This window comes from Gopherus flavomarginatus, chromosome 15, assembly GCF_025201925.1.
Source record: "Gopherus flavomarginatus isolate rGopFla2 chromosome 15, rGopFla2.mat.asm, whole genome shotgun sequence".
Lineage (NCBI taxonomy): Eukaryota > Metazoa > Chordata > Testudines > Testudinidae > Gopherus > Gopherus flavomarginatus.
The window spans coordinates 4,366,104-4,386,921 of NC_066631.1; the positions used below are offsets into that span (position 1 = coordinate 4,366,104).

At 46.9% G+C, this 20,818-nt stretch overlaps 1 protein-coding gene across 4 annotated transcripts in view; it reads right to left on the minus strand.

Moving 5' to 3' along the window:
- MORC2 (MORC family CW-type zinc finger 2) overlaps positions 1 to 20,818 on the minus strand; it is a 107,461-nt gene that overhangs the window by 20,670 nt on the left and 65,973 nt on the right. For all 4 annotated transcript variants that reach the window (XM_050923703.1, XM_050923702.1, XM_050923704.1 and 1 more), the window contains 8 exons: positions 20,575 to 20,660; positions 8,693 to 8,833; positions 7,552 to 7,706; positions 7,271 to 7,399; positions 6,260 to 6,365; positions 1,946 to 2,078; positions 1,004 to 1,078; positions 510 to 899 (listed from right to left, as the gene is read on the minus strand). In XM_050923703.1, coding sequence (XP_050779660.1) covers positions 510 to 899; positions 1,004 to 1,078; positions 1,946 to 2,078; positions 6,260 to 6,365; positions 7,271 to 7,399; positions 7,552 to 7,706; positions 8,693 to 8,833; positions 20,575 to 20,660 — 1,215 coding nt within the window. The remainder of the gene's footprint in view (positions 1 to 509; positions 900 to 1,003; positions 1,079 to 1,945; positions 2,079 to 6,259; positions 6,366 to 7,270; positions 7,400 to 7,551; positions 7,707 to 8,692; positions 8,834 to 20,574; positions 20,661 to 20,818) is intronic.

Consider the following 20,818-nt stretch of genomic DNA (forward strand, 5'->3'; position numbering starts at 1 on the left):
TTTCAAGGGGGTAGGGTGGCAGGCTTTCAGACGAGCTCAGTGCCTCTACAGCCACTTAAACCAAGAGCTCCAGCAACCAACGGGTCCGGCTAAGAACAATGGGAGCAGCTGGGTGCCGAGCCGTTTTTAAAATCTGACCACTAGACTTTCTCCAGAAGGTCCTAGCACACATCATATCACACATATATCCATCCCATGCCACAAGGGATAGCCACAAACACCACCAGTATCCTTCATCACCATGCACCTGTTGCCATGTTTCTACCACATGCAGGGCAATCACTGGGGTCTCACAGGAAGCAGCTGGGGCAAGTGATCCTACTGAGGATATATTGTTGAGCTCTCATCTAGCACAGTACGGTTCTTCCATCCTATGCAATTAATATATAGTGTGGGGGGAGGGGTCTCTCACACCTGGAGGCGAGGAAGATGTTGGGTAAACACTGAGTTTGTCCAGGTTGAGGCGTAGGGCTTTGACGATCTCCCATCCTACCAAATAACGGACTCACCTGGGGAGGTTTGAGTGCTACAGGTTTTTTCAGCACCGGCGTCTTAATAATTTTTGGGCTAGGAGTCTCGCACTGGCTCATGGAGTTCTGCAGAAGCATGGGGGGTGGCCTCCCCACATGGATGGGTTTGGCAGGAGTCCTGACAACTGTGCTGTTTGACTTTCCCACAGTCACAATATGCTGCTGTGTCCTGGAAGTACTAGCTTCCTCCCTAGATAGCACACTTGCCAGTTTGGGGGCGTTGATGGCTGGCTGAGCCAGGGGGACCTTTCGCTGTTGGCTGATGGACTTTGGGGGAGGCGGCGGCGGCGGCCTGCTGGGAGCATTTTTAATTACATCGGGTAAAGGAGGAGATCGTGGGCGTTGAGGTCTGCTCAATGATTGGGAGTCCTGGGAGAAGAGAGTGCATAGGAGAGAGGAAGAGTAACAAGTCAGGAATGGCTCACAGAATGGTTCAGGATGGTACTGGAGTGTACAGGAGTTGGGGTACTTACCTCCACAGCAGGCCGGGTGGTCACTTCCAGAGGCAATTTCTTCAGGTCAGCTTGGGACCGGATTGGAGTTGTTTTCTGTGGTAAAAGAACAGGAACAAGGTCATTTAAAAAGGTGTCAGTGTTTTCCCGAAACCCACCCTGTTAGCAGATGGTGATGGTGCTGGGGAACGTTAAACGGGTACTGCTGGCTCGCTAAGGGAGGTGATACACCACCTCATCTAACCATAAAAAAATGGGGAGTGGCCCAATGAAGAGAGGACATAGGTTGGGGGCTGAGCAGTCCACAGGGAGGAGTCCAAAAAGAAGTGAAGCCTGAAGTCTGAGCAGAACTTTGTTTTACTGATGGTCATTTTTTTTACTAAAATAAAACCCAGGAGGTGTGAGGAACAGGATTTGGACTCTACACGGGATATGTTCTCCAGTTCGTCCATGATGCTGCCATCGTCCAATTATTAAATTTTCAAATAAGCACCTTCATGCGTTCTCCAATGCTGACCCTCACACGTGGGAAGAGCTCCCCATAAACCTCCACAAAATGAATGCACTAAGCTTCTTCAAAACACTCCTTAACATTCTCTTTTTCCATTATGCCTACAAAAAACTTTACAGTGGCTAGTCTGCTGGTATGCTGAGGCTACTGCCTATCATACTGACCAGTACTGTCCTTGTTTCCTTGTACTCTGTGGTCTAACTGCATCTATCTGATGTCTTGTCTTACACTTAGGTAGTTCCTCGGGAGAGTGAATGTCTTTTTGTTTGGTTTGTACAGAGCCTAGCACAAGGGGGGTCCTGATCCATGATTAGGGCTCCTAAGCACTACGGTAATACAAATAACAAAATGAGAGAGGGTTCAGAAAGACATTTAACTCAGCAAAATTCATTTGCCCAAGGAGGCCGCTCAGCTCCTCTCCACCACGCTCAGCTCTAGGTCTCTAGATTCACCTGCAGAGCCTCCAGTTTCTCCTGCTGCTGGCGAATTTTCTCCGTCAGCTGCTTCTGCTTCTCCTCTTGTGATCTGAAGTCCTTTTTCAGTGTTCCCAGGGGTACCTTTTGCTTCTGCTCTGAAGCTTCACACCTACAGTAGAGAAAAGGATAATAGACAAACTGAGCAAGAGACCAAAACGTGACTTACAACAAACTTTTACAGTTAGGGAGAGCGATATTGGCCTCAAGGAAACCTAGTTGTTTCCTTACTACTGCAATACCCTAATTTCAAGAACAAATCAGAAAGATTCACAGGTTTTAGCCAGGCAGAAATGCAAACACAGAAGCTTACCTGCTTTACAATTTAAGGGTTAAAAACAAACCAATTTATGCTGGGAGCTCCCTGGCATGAGACGCCCATTCAGAGAGCAGGGGCCACACAGGGAAATGCCACAGTCAGCTATTCCGGCCCATGGTGCCTCCAACTGTCAGTTCCTTCATTACTGCTGACAACTGAGGAGATCCCTTGGCTACCATCACAGAGTCCCTTTTAACTGGTTTTCCATCTGTTCCTGAATTTTCCCTGAATTTTAAGCTGACTGGCACCAATTTTCTTGCCCATCAGTTCTACTGCAGAGGGTGATACGTTGTGGGTTAATGACCTGGTATTGCCCTGTTTTCTGTAGAGAAACACTGCCATGGCTACCACAAACTCCATGAAAGGTCTCTCTGGTGATTCTGCTTGGCAGCCTCTTGAGGCAGGCGGCCTTGTTGACCTCAGACTGTCCTCAAACATACTCTACACTGATGGTTTTAGACTCCACACTTGGCCTGTTGTGCACATGCCAGACTCCAGTGGCTTAATTTTTACTGCAACCTGACTGGTGTAAATGTGTGTGTCGTGGTTTGTACTGGAGTTCACAAGCTGTGGAGACCGAGCTTCACCAAGAATACCTTAGAACAGCTGTCATGGGAGGACAGTGAGGACTCCTCTTCCCTACACCAGTACACTGAAGGAAGAGCCTTAAGAAAACACCTGTGCTGAGGCAGTCTCCCTTGAGGAGAGGGTGGTAGAAAGTGGTCGACGTGGTGGACAGATCAGAGTATGAGGGGGGACAAACAAACAAAGGGGAAGGGTGATGAGTAGCTTGAACCATACTATGAATGTTGTCCCATGGCCACAAATGCATTGGGAGTACCCAACACATGCATTAGAAAATCTCTGATCGAAGAGATCCTCGTGGAAGCAAGCAGCACTGGGACCTCTGCAGACAACATCTAGGCCTCTCTGATCAACAGGCTACGGTGAAGCTATTATAGCTTACTGGATCCTTCTCTTTCCTGAACTTCTGCCAGGGCCCTTCCTAATTTAGGTACTGTATTTAAAGCATATTGAAGTCTTCTTCCCCAGTGGATGCAAAAGGTGTTCCCCTAGGCAGTCCAGGGAAAATATCCAATTAGGAATGGGTTTACAAATGCTGCCCATTCAGATTACAGTGATCAGATGTATCCACCTGTGCTGCCGAGCCCACACAGACACATGCTATACTCAGGGATCCTGGCAGCTTTGCTTACGAGAACACACAATGTTTTGGAGAGCAGGACAGTCCCCGGTGCCCTAAGGACTTTCAGACATTGGGTAATCCAAAGAGTGATGCCCTCACTCACATGGACAATCAGTCCACTGCACTGTGTATAAGGAGAACATGGCTGCAGACAGCTGGAGTCCATTAATGATATAATCTCATGAGTAAATTCTTAATCAGAGAGTACTGGATCAAATCTTCCTCCAGTGGAAATACCAGACGTGGATCTCTTAGGCCAGGGGTCCTCAATGCAGTGCCCGTGGGTGACATGGCACCCACTGGGGCATCTAAGTGTGCCCGTGTACTGGCTGGCAGAGGAGCATCTGCCAAAATGCTGCCAACAAGCAGCGTCATCCAGAGCTGTCACCGCTGAAATGCCACCGATTTTTGGCAGCATTTCAGCGGTGATGCCTCTGGATGACGCTGCTTGTCAGCGGTATTTCAGCGGCGATGCCTATTGACATTGCTGGTATTTCGGCAGATGCTCGTCTGCTGCCACGGTCCTCCGTGACTCATCGTCTCGCACATGCCAGACGAAAGGTTGGGGACCACTGTCTTAGGCTGTCTGTGCAGTTTTTTATTCTTGGCTTTAGGAAGAGACTGTTTTAGCATGGAACACTTCTCTCCACTTGGGAAGGAGACTCCTCGCTGCCTTTCCACCTGTGACGTAGGTAGCAATGGTCCTGGAAAGAATTCAGGAGGAACGGAAGGATCCGATAACCCAACAGCCTCACCTGGGCCAAGGCAGTCTGGTTCCTAATTCTGTGGCAGATATCCAAAGATGAATTTATCAGGCAGAGTCTAGCCTCAGATCCTCAATCAAAGCCAGTGCACCTCACTGCCCCCAGCTTAGCAGCTCTGCCTCTGAGAACTCAGCTCATGAAAAGGCAAAGACCGCCAAATAAGTGAGATCAAGCTACAAGTCCCTCCACTGTGCATGTAAAAGGTTTATAGTGGGGTGCAAACAAGTGCACGAGATCTTTTCTTGTTCTACACAAAAGGACTGCAGCCTTGCTATTTTGTCACTTCTGAGTACAATTCAAAGCCCAACTCCGCCTGGTCTATATGGTAACCGTTTCAGCCTAGGTTAAAAATCATCTGACAAAGCTAATGACAACTGCTGAGCCACTCAGTACCTGCAAGTTCAAATTTCTTACATGGCAGATCTTATTCCTAGTGGCAGTGTCTTTAGCTCTAAGAGCTGCTAAGTTTCAGGTACTAATAATCCACCTTAGATGAGATTTTACAAGGATAAGTCTGATTCATCACAATGTTTAAGTTTTATTCACAAGGTGGTGTTAGTGTTCCAACTTTAATAAACCTATCATCCTGTCAACAAACTGTTCATGCCACAGGCCTCTCCCAGCGAGGCCCTCCTCCACACTCTCAGACACAGTTAAGTCTGAAGAATTCTACTTGAAACAGATTAGAAGCACCAGAGTTCATGCAACTCTTAGTTTACGGGATACCAATTCTTAGTGTATGAAGACTTCTATCGCATTCCTCACTATTATCACCTAACTCAGGTTTGCCTCATATCATAAGCATCCTTTCCTGTCAGCCCCAGGGATGCACCCTAGCGATGATTCACCCCTACAGAAAAGGAATAGGTCTCCATTTTAAGTTTTCATAAAACCTATTTTCAAAATAGGGAGCACAAGTTCTCCCACTTCCTCAAGTTTTTATTTAATTCAGAAACTTTCTTGTTCTGAGCTAGCCAAGACGGCTATTTTGTTCAACTCATCCTCAAATCTTCCTGGTTTTATACTTCATGCTTGTCTGGAGGTTTCTCTCCTTCCCCCAAACAAATCATCAACAAAGCTAAATTCTGGCTAACTTAATATGGCCTTTATCACTGCCTGTGTGGTTCTTTGTTTCCATTTGAAATACCCCTTGAGCTACGTATTTTCCAAGAGTGGGAATCCCATGATAATCACATATTTAAGGAAACAGAGTTACAGGTAAGTAATTTATCCTTCTTTTAAAGACATCTCAGAATTCTCTTACCCACCACCCTTCTCTAATAGGGATGCTGAATTTTCTCCCTCCTTGGAAGGTGAATCTGTCATTGAGACTGCATGTGTGCCAGTGTTTTTATGGAGGTGCTGAACAACTCCATAGTTAAGGCTGAGTTCCATTTTGCACTTAAAGCAGGGATTCAGACTTTTTGTTTTTTTGAAAAAATACAACCCATCCTCCACAAATTTACAGTGCTTACTTTGAGTACAGAATGAATTAATTGAAAACTAGTCCTTTAAGAAATTTAGCACCTATATCAGGCTTTTCTTTTCCTGGATATTAACAGAATTACGCAGACACTTCAAACTTTCCAGGTAGTTTACAATTAATTGTATTTATCCAGCATTTTGCAACCCTTAGCTTGTACCTCATCTCTGTTCTATGGGTGCCCCCAGTTATTAGCCCACCACCACTCTTTGCTTTAGACATCCAAACTAAAACCAACAAAGTGTGAGAGAGAGGAGGAAGCAGGAAGGTCCCCCCAGAGGAAGAGTGTCAAAGAAGATAATCCCCTCATTTGGGTTGCCTCAAACAAACGATGTCACTTAATGGCAACATTGTTACCTAGTTCACTGAGGCTCATTTTCAGTAGAAACATTCACTGGGATTGTGGACAGAATCTTGTGATGCAGGCAGAAAGCCATCACATACCCAGTCAAGTGCCCAGAACAGCACGGCAAAGGCACATTAATGCCAATTCCCTACCACGGCCCTCACTCATACTCACCTATCCTGCTCAGGGTCAGGGTTCATGGAGCACACCCAAGTATCCGGGTATTCCTTCTCCACGGAGCTCAGCTGGAATGGGAGAGTCCGCCATTTCAAACACATATCTGTTACACAAAACACACTACACAGTCAGCACACAGATTCTAAGCCATACACATAGCCTGTCCTCTGGGTCCACAGCAAGCCCATTTGGCCATTGAGGACCTCACAACTTCCCAGGGCATTAGTCTGGTGACAACAACCCTTTCCAGCTGCTGGAGCACTTGGCATCGGGGACCACCTTCCATCTCCCGCCAAGATACTCCACTGTGTTGAAAAGTTTTGTTCTCTTTTAAAAAACAAAAACAAAATCATAAAAATAATTGAAATGATGATCAGGAAGGCTGAGACCCGTCAATACCCAGGGTCTCCGTTAGTGGCAAGAAAGGCAATTGTGTGGGATGTTCCCATTTGATACTCAGGCTATTCCCACTCAATGTTCCAAAGGGAGGGAACACTCCCAAAAGTCCTAGAAAATGCAGCCCGGGGGGGTACAGGGACGGACGGACACCGGGGACAGACTGAAGTGCAGTTCTGTCCTAGTGAGGGATTGTAAAAATGGCCCTTGGAGACTTTATGTTCAGCCCCTTAGGGATGATTACTCAGTACTCCCAGCTTACAGATAAGACTATGTTTTTATTTTTTAATTTTTTTAAAATAAACTACCAGCCCCCAAACCTCTCTCTAGGCTCTGAATGTCTGGCTTGTGCATTGTCACCAGTAAGGTATTTGGCAATTAGAATTTAGATTACAATTTAACAATCTGGTTGATGAAGCATGAGTCAGAAAAGAATCCAGCTCCCAGAGCTGTATTGGCTTAGCTAGGTAGCACAAAAACTAAGATACTAAAACCCATCTCCTGCTCATGAGCTGCTTTGCCCTCTGAACAGTAGTTTCTACTCCCTAGCACACAGGGCAGAACCATCTCCTAATCCCAGCCACCCTGCTCCCTCTGCCTGGTCAGACGCACCGCACTGAATTGTGGTGGGGATCTCCATGGCTCGGCGGCGTTTGTAACGCAGGTCACTGGAGGGAGGCTGGTTCCAGTTTGCTGATAAATAGCCAAATTCATCCCAAAACTTGATTATACCTCTCTGGGCTGCAAAAAAAACAAAACAAGAACATTCATCATGCTGTCACTATCAAGCAGCATGAATACCAAGTCTTCCTTCTCTGGTAAGCTCAACCCTCTGTCCCACCAGCCACCCAGACTCCCCTCCCCATCCCTGTAAAGTTGTGAAGCCTCATTACCAATGGCAACATCCTTCCAGTACTGAGCCAAGTGCTCCCCCATCGCCCTCAGCAAGTGTCGATACTCTTTAGCATCCGCAAAGTCCTGTTTATTGTGGGTAGGCTCCAGAACCAAGTAGGGTATGTCCACCACTCCTACCACTCCACCACATGCCCTAGGGGTGAGAAACAACCTTAACACACTGTCCACTGCTAACATCCGCCAAGATACTTGTCCAAGGGAGCAGCACTGAACAGCAACCAGTTGGCTCACTGAGTACATCCTGCAGCAATATGCGTTTCAGACAGTGAAACTCTGGTGCTGTTTTTTCCTCATATTAATGTAGTATCAACAACTCCTTAACACCACAGATTTAGGACTGTATTCTGAAGAAAGTTTTCTAGTGTCAAATGTCTACTCCTGGGGGAATTCTGCACCAAAAAATTAGAAAATCTGCACACAGTATTTTAAATGTCTGCATATTTTATTTGTCAAAATAACACAGTATAATCATCGGGAGTCCCAGTCACCATGGGGCTAACAGCAGGAATATGGCTGGGCTGCCATTACTGTTTCCTGCACAGCTGGGTTGCCATTCTTTTTTCCCCCCACACAGAAATCACAAATTCTACAGGAAAAAATAAAATTATGTGGGGAACATTAATTCTGTGCAAATTCTGCATTGCGCAGTGGCACAGAATTCCAGCAGGAGTAAATGTCTTTGTTTTCCTCATTGTGCACAAAAAGGGAACTTTGCTTTCAAGTTCTGAATGCTCAATTAGCCCCAATAATCCTGCCTTGCCCCAAGGGTTAGTCTTGTTTGTGACACAGGAGTGGTTAGTAAGTAGTGAGGAATTGTCAACTTTCATTCGGCAGGCTTCTCTGGGGAGGGCCCAGTACCAAATGCTGGCACACAGCAGAAAAACCTTATGTCACTGCAGGGCAAACTCCCGTCTCTGGATGCAGAGCTTCATCTTCATTGGGAAATCTGGGGCTTTAAATTACATAATAAAAACAGAACGGACTATGACTGTGGCTGATACTGAGTGATTGTACTGATTGTATGGAGGGAATGGTTCATGCTGCCTCCCTAGTTCTGTTGTACACGACAATTTTGGTCCTAAGCAAAGGGAACTCTGAAGATTTCTGAAAGGAACTCACATGCCACCCTCCAACTGTGGGCCAACCTTCTCATACATCTTAATCAGCCGACTGCAGTTATAGATGAACATGCCATCCAAATCTCGCTGTTCAATATTCACCCCGAAGATGAAGTTCAACTCTTTAGGCTCCTTCAGTGCCCTGGGACAAAAGGCATCAAGAATCAGAAACCTCCATGGTATACAGAGAAACTGCCTCCCCACCCTCCCATAAAAAAACCCCCAAAACAAGCAAACAAACAGTGACCTAGACCAGCTCTTTGCCTCATCCAGAGACACGAAACCAACAGCCATAAAACCCCCACTATTTCTGTCCATTCAGAACTTACAGGAGTATTTAGATTTTTAAAAAAATATTTACTGAATGCAAATTACAAGTTAATTTTTGCAACACTGACATGTACATTTGTTGAGCTAACTACAGATCTGGCACTCCATAATTTTTGACATTTTAAGAAGGGGTCATGGTTCTGGCTTTTGGTTCAAGTATTTTTCTTTTAAGCTGTCAAGGAAAAGGAGTTAGAGTTGATCAAAGTCTGTCACTTGTGTACACGTTTTGTAGATTACGCCCTTTAATGGTAACACATTCATTGTTTCATGATTTGTGGGTTGCAAAACATGCTAACTATGCTTTGCAGGCAAAACCAGACTCAAAGGTTTCAATACATACCTAGCATTATGCCCGACAATTTCAGTACATAACCCTTGGATTTCCTGGGGATGAGGGTTTATATTATTATGGATACTTATTTTGCAATACTGTTCCAACACATTTCAAGCTGCAGACATACCCACACAGCACATACAGCAGAGCTCCTTTCTGGGCATTATGGGCCAATTTTTTAGAATTCCACTTCCATATAGGTACCTAAATAAAGTGCATGGATTTTCACCAAGCAGCTTCAGTGAAAATCTGTCTCCAGTTGTAATTGCCGAGCACTTTTGAAAACCTGACCGCACATCTTTGACTACTGGGGATTATACTTGGCATGTAGAAAAAAAACTCGTTACTCACCTTCTTGTAACTTGCTCTTCGAGACATGTTGTTCATGTCCATTCCAATCAGGTACGTGCACGCCGTGTGCACACCGGCCGGAAGAGTTTTCCCTGAGCAGCATCAATAGGGTCGGCCTGGGCACCCCCTGGAGTCGCGTCTTCATGGTGCCCAATATGGGGCCCTGCCGATCCACCACCCCTTTAGTTCCTTCTCGCTGGCTACTCCGACAGAGAGGTAGGAGGGTGGGTATTAGAATGGACATAACACCGCATCTTGAAGAACAACAGTTACAAGAAGGTGAGTAACCATTTTTTCTTCTTCCCGTGCTTGTTCATGTCCATGCCAATCAGGTGACTCACAAGCCCAAGTTTAGGAGGTGCAGTCGGATTCATCCACTGATTGTAGCACCACTCTCCCAAAGGCCGCATTGTCTCTGGCTTGCTGAGTGATTGCGTGATGAAAGTGTGTATGGAAGACCACATTTCTGCTCTGCAGATTTCCTGGGTGGGAACCTACACCAGGAATGCCGCTGAGGAGGGCTGGGCCCTGGTGGAGCGTGCAGTGATCAAAGGAGCGGGCACCTTTGCCAAGCGGTAGCACTCCTATATGCATGACATGATCCATGACAAGATATGTTGAGGACACAGTAAGACATTTCATTCTGTCCGCCACTACCACAAATAAATGCACCGATTTTCTGAATGGCTTCATTCTCTCGATATAGAAGGCTAGCGCTCTGCGGACACCCAATGAGCAAAGCCTTTGCTCCCTGGCGCTGGAGTGTGGCTTAGGGTAGAATACAGGGAGGAAAATGTCCTGACTGACATGAAATTGGAAGACAACCTTTGGGAGAAAAGTCGGGTGAGGCCTGAGCTGAAACTTGTCCTTATGGAATATAGTGTAAGGGGGCTCTGAGCTCAGGGCCCTAACATCAGACACCCTTCTAGCTGAGGTTATCGCTACCAGAAACGTCACCTTCTTTGAGAGACAGAGCAGGGAGCACATCGCCAAGTGCTCAAATGGTGATGCCATAAGTCTGGAAAGGACCAGATTGAGGTCCCAAGCAGGGACAGGCTGTTAGACCTGCTGGAATAGCCTGTCCAGACCTTTAAGGAAATGTCTGACCATTGGGTTAGCAAAGACTGAGCAGCCCTCTGCTCCTGGGTGGAAGGCGAAGATGGTGGCCAAGTGAACCCCTATTAACAACATGGACAGTCCCTGCTGCTTGAGGGGGAGAAGATAGGTAAGTGGCACTGAGGCAAGCGTTGGGTATGGAAGGTGCTGCAAAGACCAGACTGAAAATCTCCTCCGCTTGGCAAGGTAAGTAGCTCTCGTGGAGTGTTTCCTGCTGCCAGGGAGAACTTGTCTGACTTGAGACATTAGAGACAGAGAGCTCCACTGAGTTCAGCCATGGAGCTGTGAGGTGGAGCGACTCGAGGTTCGGATGTTGGATGCGGCTGTGATCCTGCATTATTAAGTCCGGGAAGAGCGGCAGGGTGACCAGGGCTTCCACAGACATTTCCAGGAGTAATGTGAACCAGTGCTGGCGGGGCCAGGCTGGAGCTATCAATATCACCAGAGCTCAGTCCCTCCGTATCTTGAGGAGCACCTTGTGAACGAGAGGACAGGCAGGAATGCGTATAGGAGACTGCCTCCCCATAGGAAGAGAAACATGTCCACGATGGAGTCCAGGCTGTGACTCAGGAAGCAGCAGAATCGCTGACACTTCCTGTTGTGTTGTGTAGCAAGCAGATCTATTTGGGGAAAGCCCCACTGATGGACGATTGAGTTTACTACGTCCAGGCAAAAGGACCAGTCGTGGTGGTGAAACGACCTGCTGAGATGGTCTGCCAGCTTGTTCTTTATTCCAGGGAGGTATGATGCTTGGAGGTGTATTGAGTGCTCTACACAGAAGACCCACAGCATCAAGGCTTCCTGGCACGGGGAGAGGAATGTGCACCCTCATTTGTTGATATAAAACATTGCCGTGGTGTTGTCTGTCAGGACTGATACACATCTCCCTGCTAGGTGGGCTCTGAAAGTCTGGCATGCCAGGCGCACCGCTCTCAGGTCCCTGACATTGATGTATAGGGCAAGATCCGCCTGAGACCAAAGGCCTTGTGTTCTGAGGTCTCCGAAACATGGCCCCCAGCCCAAATCTGATGCATCTGTCACTAGTCAGAGGGATGGCTGAGGGCTGGTGAAGGGGACCCCTGCACCTACCACCTGTGGGTTGAGCCACCACAGTAGGGAGTCGAGGACTGGGCGAGGCAGGGTTATAATCCTGTCCAAACTGGCCGATACACTGACACTAGCCACGACTGAAGAGGTCGAAGTCTGAGTCTGGCCTCTGTACTACGCAGGTACAAGGAGACATGTGTCCCAGGAGCTTCAGGCAATTCCTTGCTGTAGTGGGGAACTGCCTGAGATCTTGTATGATGTTGCCCAGCGACCGAAACCTCGCTTCTGGCTTGTGTCGAGTCCAATACTGCCCCTATAAACTCTATCCTCCGAACAGGGGACAGCGTTCATTTCCCTTCGTTTAGAAGGAGACCCAGTTCGCCAAATGTCCTTCTCATGAATTCCTTGCTGTAGTGGGGAACTGCCTGAGATCTTGTATGATGTTGCCCAGCGACCGAAACCTCGCTTCTGGCTTGTGTCGAGTCCAATACTGCCCCTATAAACTCTATCCTCCGAACAGGGGACAGCGTTCATTTCCCTTCGTTTAGAAGGAGACCCAGTTCGCCAAATGTCCTTCTCATGAAGCCGACCTGAGCCTCCACTTGAGACCTGGAGCAGCCCTTGACCAGCCAGTCGTCGAGGTACAGGAACACCCGTACCTGCCGCTTGTACAGGAACGTGGCCACGACTGCCAGGCACTTGGTGAACACTCAAGGAGCCGGTGACAGGCGAACGGGAGGACTGTGAACTGATAGTGGCCGTTGTTCACCACAAACCTGAAGTATTTTTTGTGGGGCGGAATTATTTGTATGTGGAAGTATGCGACCTTCAAGTCAAGGGTGGCATACCAGTCTCCTGGATCCAGTGAGGGGATAATGGACGCCAAAGAGCCACGAGAAACTTGAGTTTTTTCACAAACTTGTTGAGTTCTCGCAGGTGTAGGATGGGCCTGAGCCCACCCTTGGTTTTCGGTATTAGGGAATACTGGGAGTAAAAACCTTTGCCCCATCACTTCTGAGGAACCTCTTCCACTGCCCCTAGAGAGAGGAGTGAGTGCATCTCCTGTATAAGAATTTACTCATGAGAGGGATCCCTGAAGAGGGATGGGGAAGGGGGTTGGAAGGACGGGAGGGCACAGAATTGGATGGAGTATCACCTCTCTATCGTGTGGAGTATCCAGCAGTTCGAAGTGTTACAGGACCATGCATGGTAGAAAGGAGATAGTCGGGACAAAAAAGTAAGGCAGGGTAGATCCAGTTCTTGCACTGGTGCGCCGCCCTCAAATGGACCCTCAAAAGGCTGGTCCAGGGGCCAGGAGGTGGCTTGGGCTGGCCAGAGCCCTGGCCCAAGGACAGGTGCTGTCTTTTCCTGATGCTCCTATTCCTCCTCCAAGGAGAGTCCTGCTGGTTCTGCAGTTTGTAGAACCATGAGGGAGGCTGAGGCTGGAAGTGCCTGCACTGAGTGGCAGGTGTGTGGAGGCCCAAGGACTTGAGGGGGGCCCTTGAGTCCCTTAGACTGTGGAATCTTTTGTCCATTTTATCAGAAAATAGGGCCGGACCCTCAAAGGGGAGGTCCTGGATGGTTTGTTGTACCTCATATGGGAGACCAGAGACCTGCAATCAGGAACTCCTCCTCATTGCAACCCCTATGGCCATTGTGCGGGAGGCCATATCTGCCGCGTCCAATGCGGCCTGTAGGGAAGCTTGGGAAATTAGTTTCCCTGCCTCTACCAGTGCCGAGAAATCCGCACGCAAGTCCTGTGGCAGCAGTTCGGTAAATATGGCCACCACGCCACCGGTCTTATGCGAGTATCTGCTAACGGTAGCCTGCTAGTTCGAAATGTAGAGCTGCAACCAGCCAGTGGAGCAGACCTTCCTCCCCAAAAGGTCTAGTCTTTTAGCATTGTTATTTTTAGAGGAGGGCCCCTGGTACTCATGCTGGTTAGCTGCATCAACCACCAGGGAATGGTGGGCGGGGGGAAATATAGGTGCTCGTATGCCTTTGAAGGGATAAAGTACTGCCTCTCATTTCTCTTGGCCGTAGGGAACACATAGGCCAAGGTCTGCCACAAGGTCTTTGTGATCTCAGCTATAGTCTTTATTAATGGCAAGGCACTACAAGAGGGTCTGGAGGAGGTGAGGATGTCAACCATCTGGTCAGCATCATCTACCACCTCCTCTGCCTGGATTCCCAGGTTCTGGGCCACCTGTTGCAGCCGCTGTTGCAGGACCCTGTTGTCCTCCAAGGCCAGGGCCATCAATGTCCCCGCCATGGTTTCATCTGGGGAGGATGAGGAGGAAAGTCCTGGCAATGGGCTCTACTCACTCCCCTCAGCACCCAGGTACTGCTGTGCTGCCAGGTCCGTGGCCTGCGGTGCTGGCGCCACTGGAACCACGATCATCGGTGCCGATGCCGGTGGGGCCAAGACTGCAGCTGCCGGCGAAGGCAGGGGTGTTGGTGGCACCACTGCTGGCGGTGATTGCGGAGGGACGAAAGATGCCAAAGACACCGAGATGGACCTGGATCTTGACCCTTGGATCTTTCCCTAGCTCTTATGATATACCCAGGGCGTCCAGAAGGGCCAAGTCGAGGGTTGCCACTGCTGTGGCCACGGCACTGGATAAGGCTGGCCGTCACGGTGGGACCTGGACCATCTGTTCCCGGTCCTATCGGAACAGTACGATTCTGCCTCTGACTCCGAGAAGGATGACCACAGAGGAGTAGTGTTCCGTTGTGCCTGCGAACAGTGCCGAAAAACAGGGGACCAGTGTGGCTCCCCCACATGGGTGGACCGTGCTGGAGAGAGGCATGCTGGAGATGGGGATTGGTGCACCATCACTGCTGGCTTGCCCCTTGATGGAAACGGGGGCTGGGCGGTCAACAGCAATTTGTCTCTCCTCTGCGGGGAGGACGGTGCCGTGAGATGCATAAAATCCTGAGCTGCCTTGAACACCTCTGGCATTGAGGGGAGCTGTAGCTGCCTGCCGTGTCGGTCCAGAAAGCAATGAGGGTTCGGACTCAACTGGACCTCAGGGAGTGCAGAAGTCGATGAGACCCTAGGAGGTGGAGAAGCCAAGGTAATATGGCCCAAATCGGATCTCCCTGCTGCAGGATCCTTGGGCTTGCAGGGAGGAAAGCAACCCCGCTCCAGCCTCTTCTTTTTCTGTGGTACCGGGGATTGAGACTGGTGCATCACAGAAAACTGTCTATGGGCAGAGCTGTGGTGGTGCCCTGACTCCCTGGGGGTCCTTCCTCGTACCAGCTCGCACACTGTCGACACTGGAGAACTGTGCACCGACGAGGAGGTGCTGGGTGTGGATTCTGCTAACTCTGTGTCAGATTGCGGCCGGAGTGCTGTCTCCATTAGAAGGATCTTGAGTCTTTGATCTTGGTCCTTTAAGGTTTTAGGGAGGAACCCTTTGAAAATTCTGCACTTCTCCTTCTGGTGCCTCTCCCTGAGACACCACAGACCGGAAGAGTGCAGGTTGCTCTTAGGTCAAACTTTCTGCAGTCCTCACAGAGCTTGAACCCTGGAGACCAGGGCGTACCCCAGCACCAGGGAAGAATTGTGGGGGGGACCCCCCAAAAGGAAACTTAAGAACTACTAAGACTATTAACTAACACTACGAACTATGAACAGAAAGAGCGGACACTGCCCAAACGCGCTTGCAAAGTAAAAGCAACAGTTTGTTCCAGCTAGACGTCACCAGCAGTAAGAAGGAACTAAGGGGGTGGCAGGTCCCTATATTGGGAACCATGAAGTTGCGACTGCAGGGGGTGTCCAGGCCAACCCTACAGATGCTGCTAAGGGGAAAATCTTCTGGCTGGCAGGCATGCAGCATACACACACGTGACTGGAATGGACTCAAAGAAGAATCATGGTTGCACTGATGAACATTTGGTGCAAAATATTTAAAAGTACTCATCTACATTTTACATAAACTATGGTTCTCTAAATTAGATTGTAAATTGCTTAGGGCCCAATGACGCAGAGTGATGAGCACCTGTGCAATCCATACTTAGCACCTGTAGATTTTAGACTAGTAGATCCAGGATCAGGAAGAGATTGAATGTTCCTTTGGAGCTTGTACAGCACTGACTGCTATATCAGCACTTGCATCAGTAATAGCTACAGAGCATAATATATCCAATTTTTGCTTCCCAGTTTACATCAAGATTTGTAGCCCTCATGTACTTCACCCAGATGAATCATTTCATGACTCATCTGGTGAAAAGATGGAAGCCTTTTCTGGAGCTATTCAAATGTCTATTCATAAAATCATAATTCACGTTCTCATTTTTTCTAAGACTATGAAATGTGTCATGTATGTGTCAGTTCTGATGATTTGCATCTGTTAGATGGAAGGCTATCCTATGCAGCTGAAATATTTTAGAATAACTGCCTGACAAGTTGATTTATTCAATGTCCATCCTCTTATTATTTGCATTAATGTGATTCTATACTCCCGGTGTAGCCAGACTAGGAGATACAGAGATATTTTTAACTGCAGGGCTGTGCTTCATGGCCAAACAGATCAAAGACACAATATCTCCTAAAAAAACTGATCCATTAAATACTTTTTAAGTTCACTTTCTGGAACTTCTGGCCTGTCCCAGTTGGGAGGCTAAGGGTACATCTACACAACAACAAAATCTGCAGCGGGGAGTCTCAGAGCTTGGTCCACTGACTTGGGCTCATGAGGCTTGTGCTACAGTGCTAAGAATAGCCATGAAGATGCTCTGGTTCAGGCTGGAGCTAGGGTTCTGAAACCACTCTTTCCTGTCTTCAGAACCCAAGCTCCAGGCTGAGCTGCAACATCTACACATCTATTTTTAGCACTGTAGCACAAGCCTGGTGAACCTGAATCTGCAGACCTGGGCTCTGAGACTTGCTGCTGAGGGTTTGGGGTGTTTTGCTGTGTAGATGTACCCTAAGTAATAAAGGCAGAAGCTAGGGACAGCAATCTCTTCCTTCCTTCAGCTGCTGCGTGAGTGTGTTGCAGTCATCTCTTGGGACTCCACTGGCCCAGAGCAAAGCTGATATGGCAGCCTTTTAAAGGAATTCTTTGTTAATGAAACAGCAATATTTTCAAAGAGATAAGTGCACATTACTAGGATGAACATGTTTATTAACGTTAACTTTGGAGATAAGGAATATCAGAAGGAGTGCCCACTTGGCTAGCAGTTGACAGACTATCTAGTGTTAGGTGATCATTTATTTTGTAAATTAGATTGATCTCATCGCCACATTCATGCCCAGACATTTAAGAGACACAACATTCTTTAGTGGTGTAGGTTTTGATTGAACCAATTGCTGGGAGACTACCTGGAATATTTTTGTCCCAACTGATTTTTAATCCTCAGCATTTACTGAAGGAAGCCAACATTTTGAATACTGCAGGCAGAGAAGTCAGGGTTAGGACAACACAGAAACAGGTAATTCACACAAAGAGTGTTTTGGTGTTAAACTTTGCCAGTTGGACTCCTGTGACTTGAGAATTTATGCACCTGTGAGCTTCTGTGACAAAAGGAAGGGTGACAGTGCATCTCCATTGCCTGGTGCCCCTCTGGAGCTCAAAGGCAGGAGAGTTATTTCCAGTTTCTAAAAGGCTTCTGGACACGGTATGCAATAGTCACTGTACAAATTTAAGGGAAAGTTAATGGAAGCCTCTTTCAATGTGAACTCTCAATAGATCTTCTCCTCCTTACCTGTTACAAGGGGCCAGAGTAGATTGACTTATCTTGCCAGAGAGACAGTGGAGTTCATAATACAAAGCTTGTTATTAATTATTGTTGGTTTCAATTCTGTCCCATTTGGTACGTTTCTGTTGACATTTCATAAGGCTACGGGGGCTATCAGGACTTGCGTTAGAGAAGGTGCATTGGGTCTACTATATTAATGAAATCAGAACCAATGTAAGTTAACACAGCAGAAAGATGATTTAGAAGGTGTTGCAGAAGTCACCTATAATTCTCTTTTTTTAAGTGAAGAGTTTATTGGGAGTCTGGGAAAGGTGTTGTTTTGTACAAAAGGGCTCCCTTTATCTCCCGAGACCTTGTTCAATATCTTGCTTTCTAGACTTATATAGTTCTTCATTTAGGGAGAGTCCTGACAAAAAGTCTTTGCTTACATGGGAGCCTGGGGGGAGGAGAGAGAGCGAAACAGCACATAGGGTTTTATGCTCTATTATTTGCAGACCTGAAGTTATTTGACAATTCACTAATTCTAGCTCTGAAATAAATTTGGCCAAATCCGTGTGTCTGGTTAATCAGGCTGGGAGTTCTCAGTTTTTGTTGCACACGTGCATTTCCCCACTGTGTGAAACCTTTTCAGATATGTTTAGCCAGGGTTAGGCTATGTACTAGAGCTAAGTTTGTTTTTGCAATTGAGAGCTTTAATGTCTGCTTAGGTTTTACAGACTAGGTATATATTTTTTATTTCTGCAGTTGATTTCAATATTTCTTTTAAAAAAATGTAATATAGGGAAGTATGATCATGTATGTTAGCTTTAAAGGTTTCCCAACTACACTCGGGGGTAAGTGCAGTGGTGCTATTCCTAAAGCTTTCTTGAATTTTTGTTCTTATAGTTTCACATTTGCTGTTTAATAGTGGGATGTTGCATTTCCAAGAGGAGTTGTTTGTTGGGATGCACTAGGTGCTTTATATCTATTAATAAGGGAGACTAGAACATTCCCTTCGGCCCCATTCATAGGGCTCTATTTTATGCAGCACCTCCATCAGAACCAAGAATTAATTAATAAGGGAGAAGAAGTTATGTACATAGGAATAGGAGGAAAACGGTCTCCCACAGGGATTTCTGCATCCCTGAAGTCATAACTCTTCTAAGATCAATTTTAAATTCAAACTATTTTCTCTCCTTCTGCTGTCTGCGGGAGAGTCTATCTAGGTCCACATCTAGCAAAGAGTTTAGGTCAGTGCTTCCCATCGTGCAGTACCCTGGGGGGTGCAAGGGAATCTGTCTGGGAGGAGGGGCAGACAGACAGACCTCTCAATTGTTCTCAAAGTTTCAGCTTTTATTTTAAATCGCTGAGTCTCTAAGCTGTTATGGTTATGAAAAAACCCTTCAAAATGTGGAGTGAGTATAACCAATTCATAGACATTGCCTGAGTTTGCAGAAAGCCTGAAATCAACAGATTCTGGCATGGCCTACCCCAGTCATTTTATATGGGTGCTTACTCAATGACAATGATGACCATTAACAACAACGACATCTGAAGTATTTCACTGCTCATGAACGCATGTAAGAAAGGTATATTAAGATCTATACCTGCATTTCCCAAAGTGAGAAGGGAATTATCAGGATGTGTGTGCACAGAAAGTATACACATTAAGCAAGTCGGTTAAGTCTAACACCACCTTGTGGAGTCGCAGGGCGAATTCCATTTCCTTGAAGGAGGCTCAGCTTTTGATCTCGCCATACGAATTTGCAATGGAAAAAAAGGTCAACAAAGCTCTCACCAACATTCTATTGTTTTCTTCTATGAGCTCATCTACTGTAGCAAAACTATCAAGATGAATCATGTTATAAGTCACCCAATCCTGCCGTGACATGTTACTGAGGTCAGGTCTACACCTGTGAATTAAAACGCACATAGCTATATCGCTCACAGCTGTGAAAAATTTCATGTCCAGTACACTGTAGTTAGTTCACTAATTCCCACTGTAGATTCTGTTAGTTTGACAAAAGAATTCTTCAGTCAACCTAGTTACTGCCTCCCAAAAAAATGGATAAACTACACTAATGGAAAAATGCTTTCAGTCAAAGCAGGAAGCTTCTACACAATGGCACTATGATGGCATAATTGCAGTGCCTTACCTGTGCCATTGTAGTGTGGAGATAGCCTGAGTTCTATTACAAACCTAGTGCCACCACTGGGTAGCGTGGTTATAGTATGATTTGGTCCCATCCACTCAGGCAAAGCCAAATCATGCTGCAGTGGCTATTGCATTAGATTGCAACCCCCTGATCATGCTAGTGGAGCCCTAACCTCATTTTCTGGTAGTAAAGGAAGTCTTCAGGACATAATAGATGTATCATCTTTGTGATTTTCCAGCACACAATATCACCAAGAGAGCAGGAAACCCCCCATTTACCTCAATCGGAGAGAACTTGATTATGAACACTTAGGATGACCTCTCCGGTACTCATAATACTGAAAATGTCCAGCTAACGTGCTTATCCAGAATGGCTTTATGGACCCCTCAGGTCCTGACTTTGCATTCATTTGAAATGATGTTCTATGGGGATACGCAGGCCAGTGTTGTCTAAACAAAAACAGTCCACTATTCCTTTCACTGCTGGACAATTAAGTTGCTTGGTATCAACATTAAATTGCCCATCCCAAGAGATTACTATCTGGATTACAGAACAGTGTGGGTTTCTATAAAACTAGGCTCGTAAACCACAACAAATACATTTTAGCAAGTTCAGTAACGAAGATAGCTTGGGGCTCCCCATGCCCATCAGAACAGCAAACTCCTCTCAACAAGCTCAAAGGTGCAAAGCTCTGAATATCCTCACCTACATGGGCTTCAGAGTAGCACTGGATATGTTCCTCCAACAAGGCCAATTGGGTAGTCCCTTGGGATGAGGCAAGATAACAGAGGGACACCTGCTACAGCCTGAGAGGGCTATGGAGTAACACCTCGGGACAACTGAAGCCCCAAGTGGCTTTGCACTCACCGCTGCTTTGCCTCCTTGATCCGCCGCTTGACATCAGCCTCTCTACGCATGGTTATGGCTGTGTTCTGGACTTGCCGTAGAGTCACCTGCAGACATGAAACATCTCACAATAAAACCAAAATTAAACATTTCTGTAGCATCTCTCCTTCCAAGGATCCAGTAGCATTTTACAGACTTAGACACAGAAATCTTCTCACTAGCCAGAGTAAACAATGAAAACAGCTACCTCTGGGGTGAAGCACAA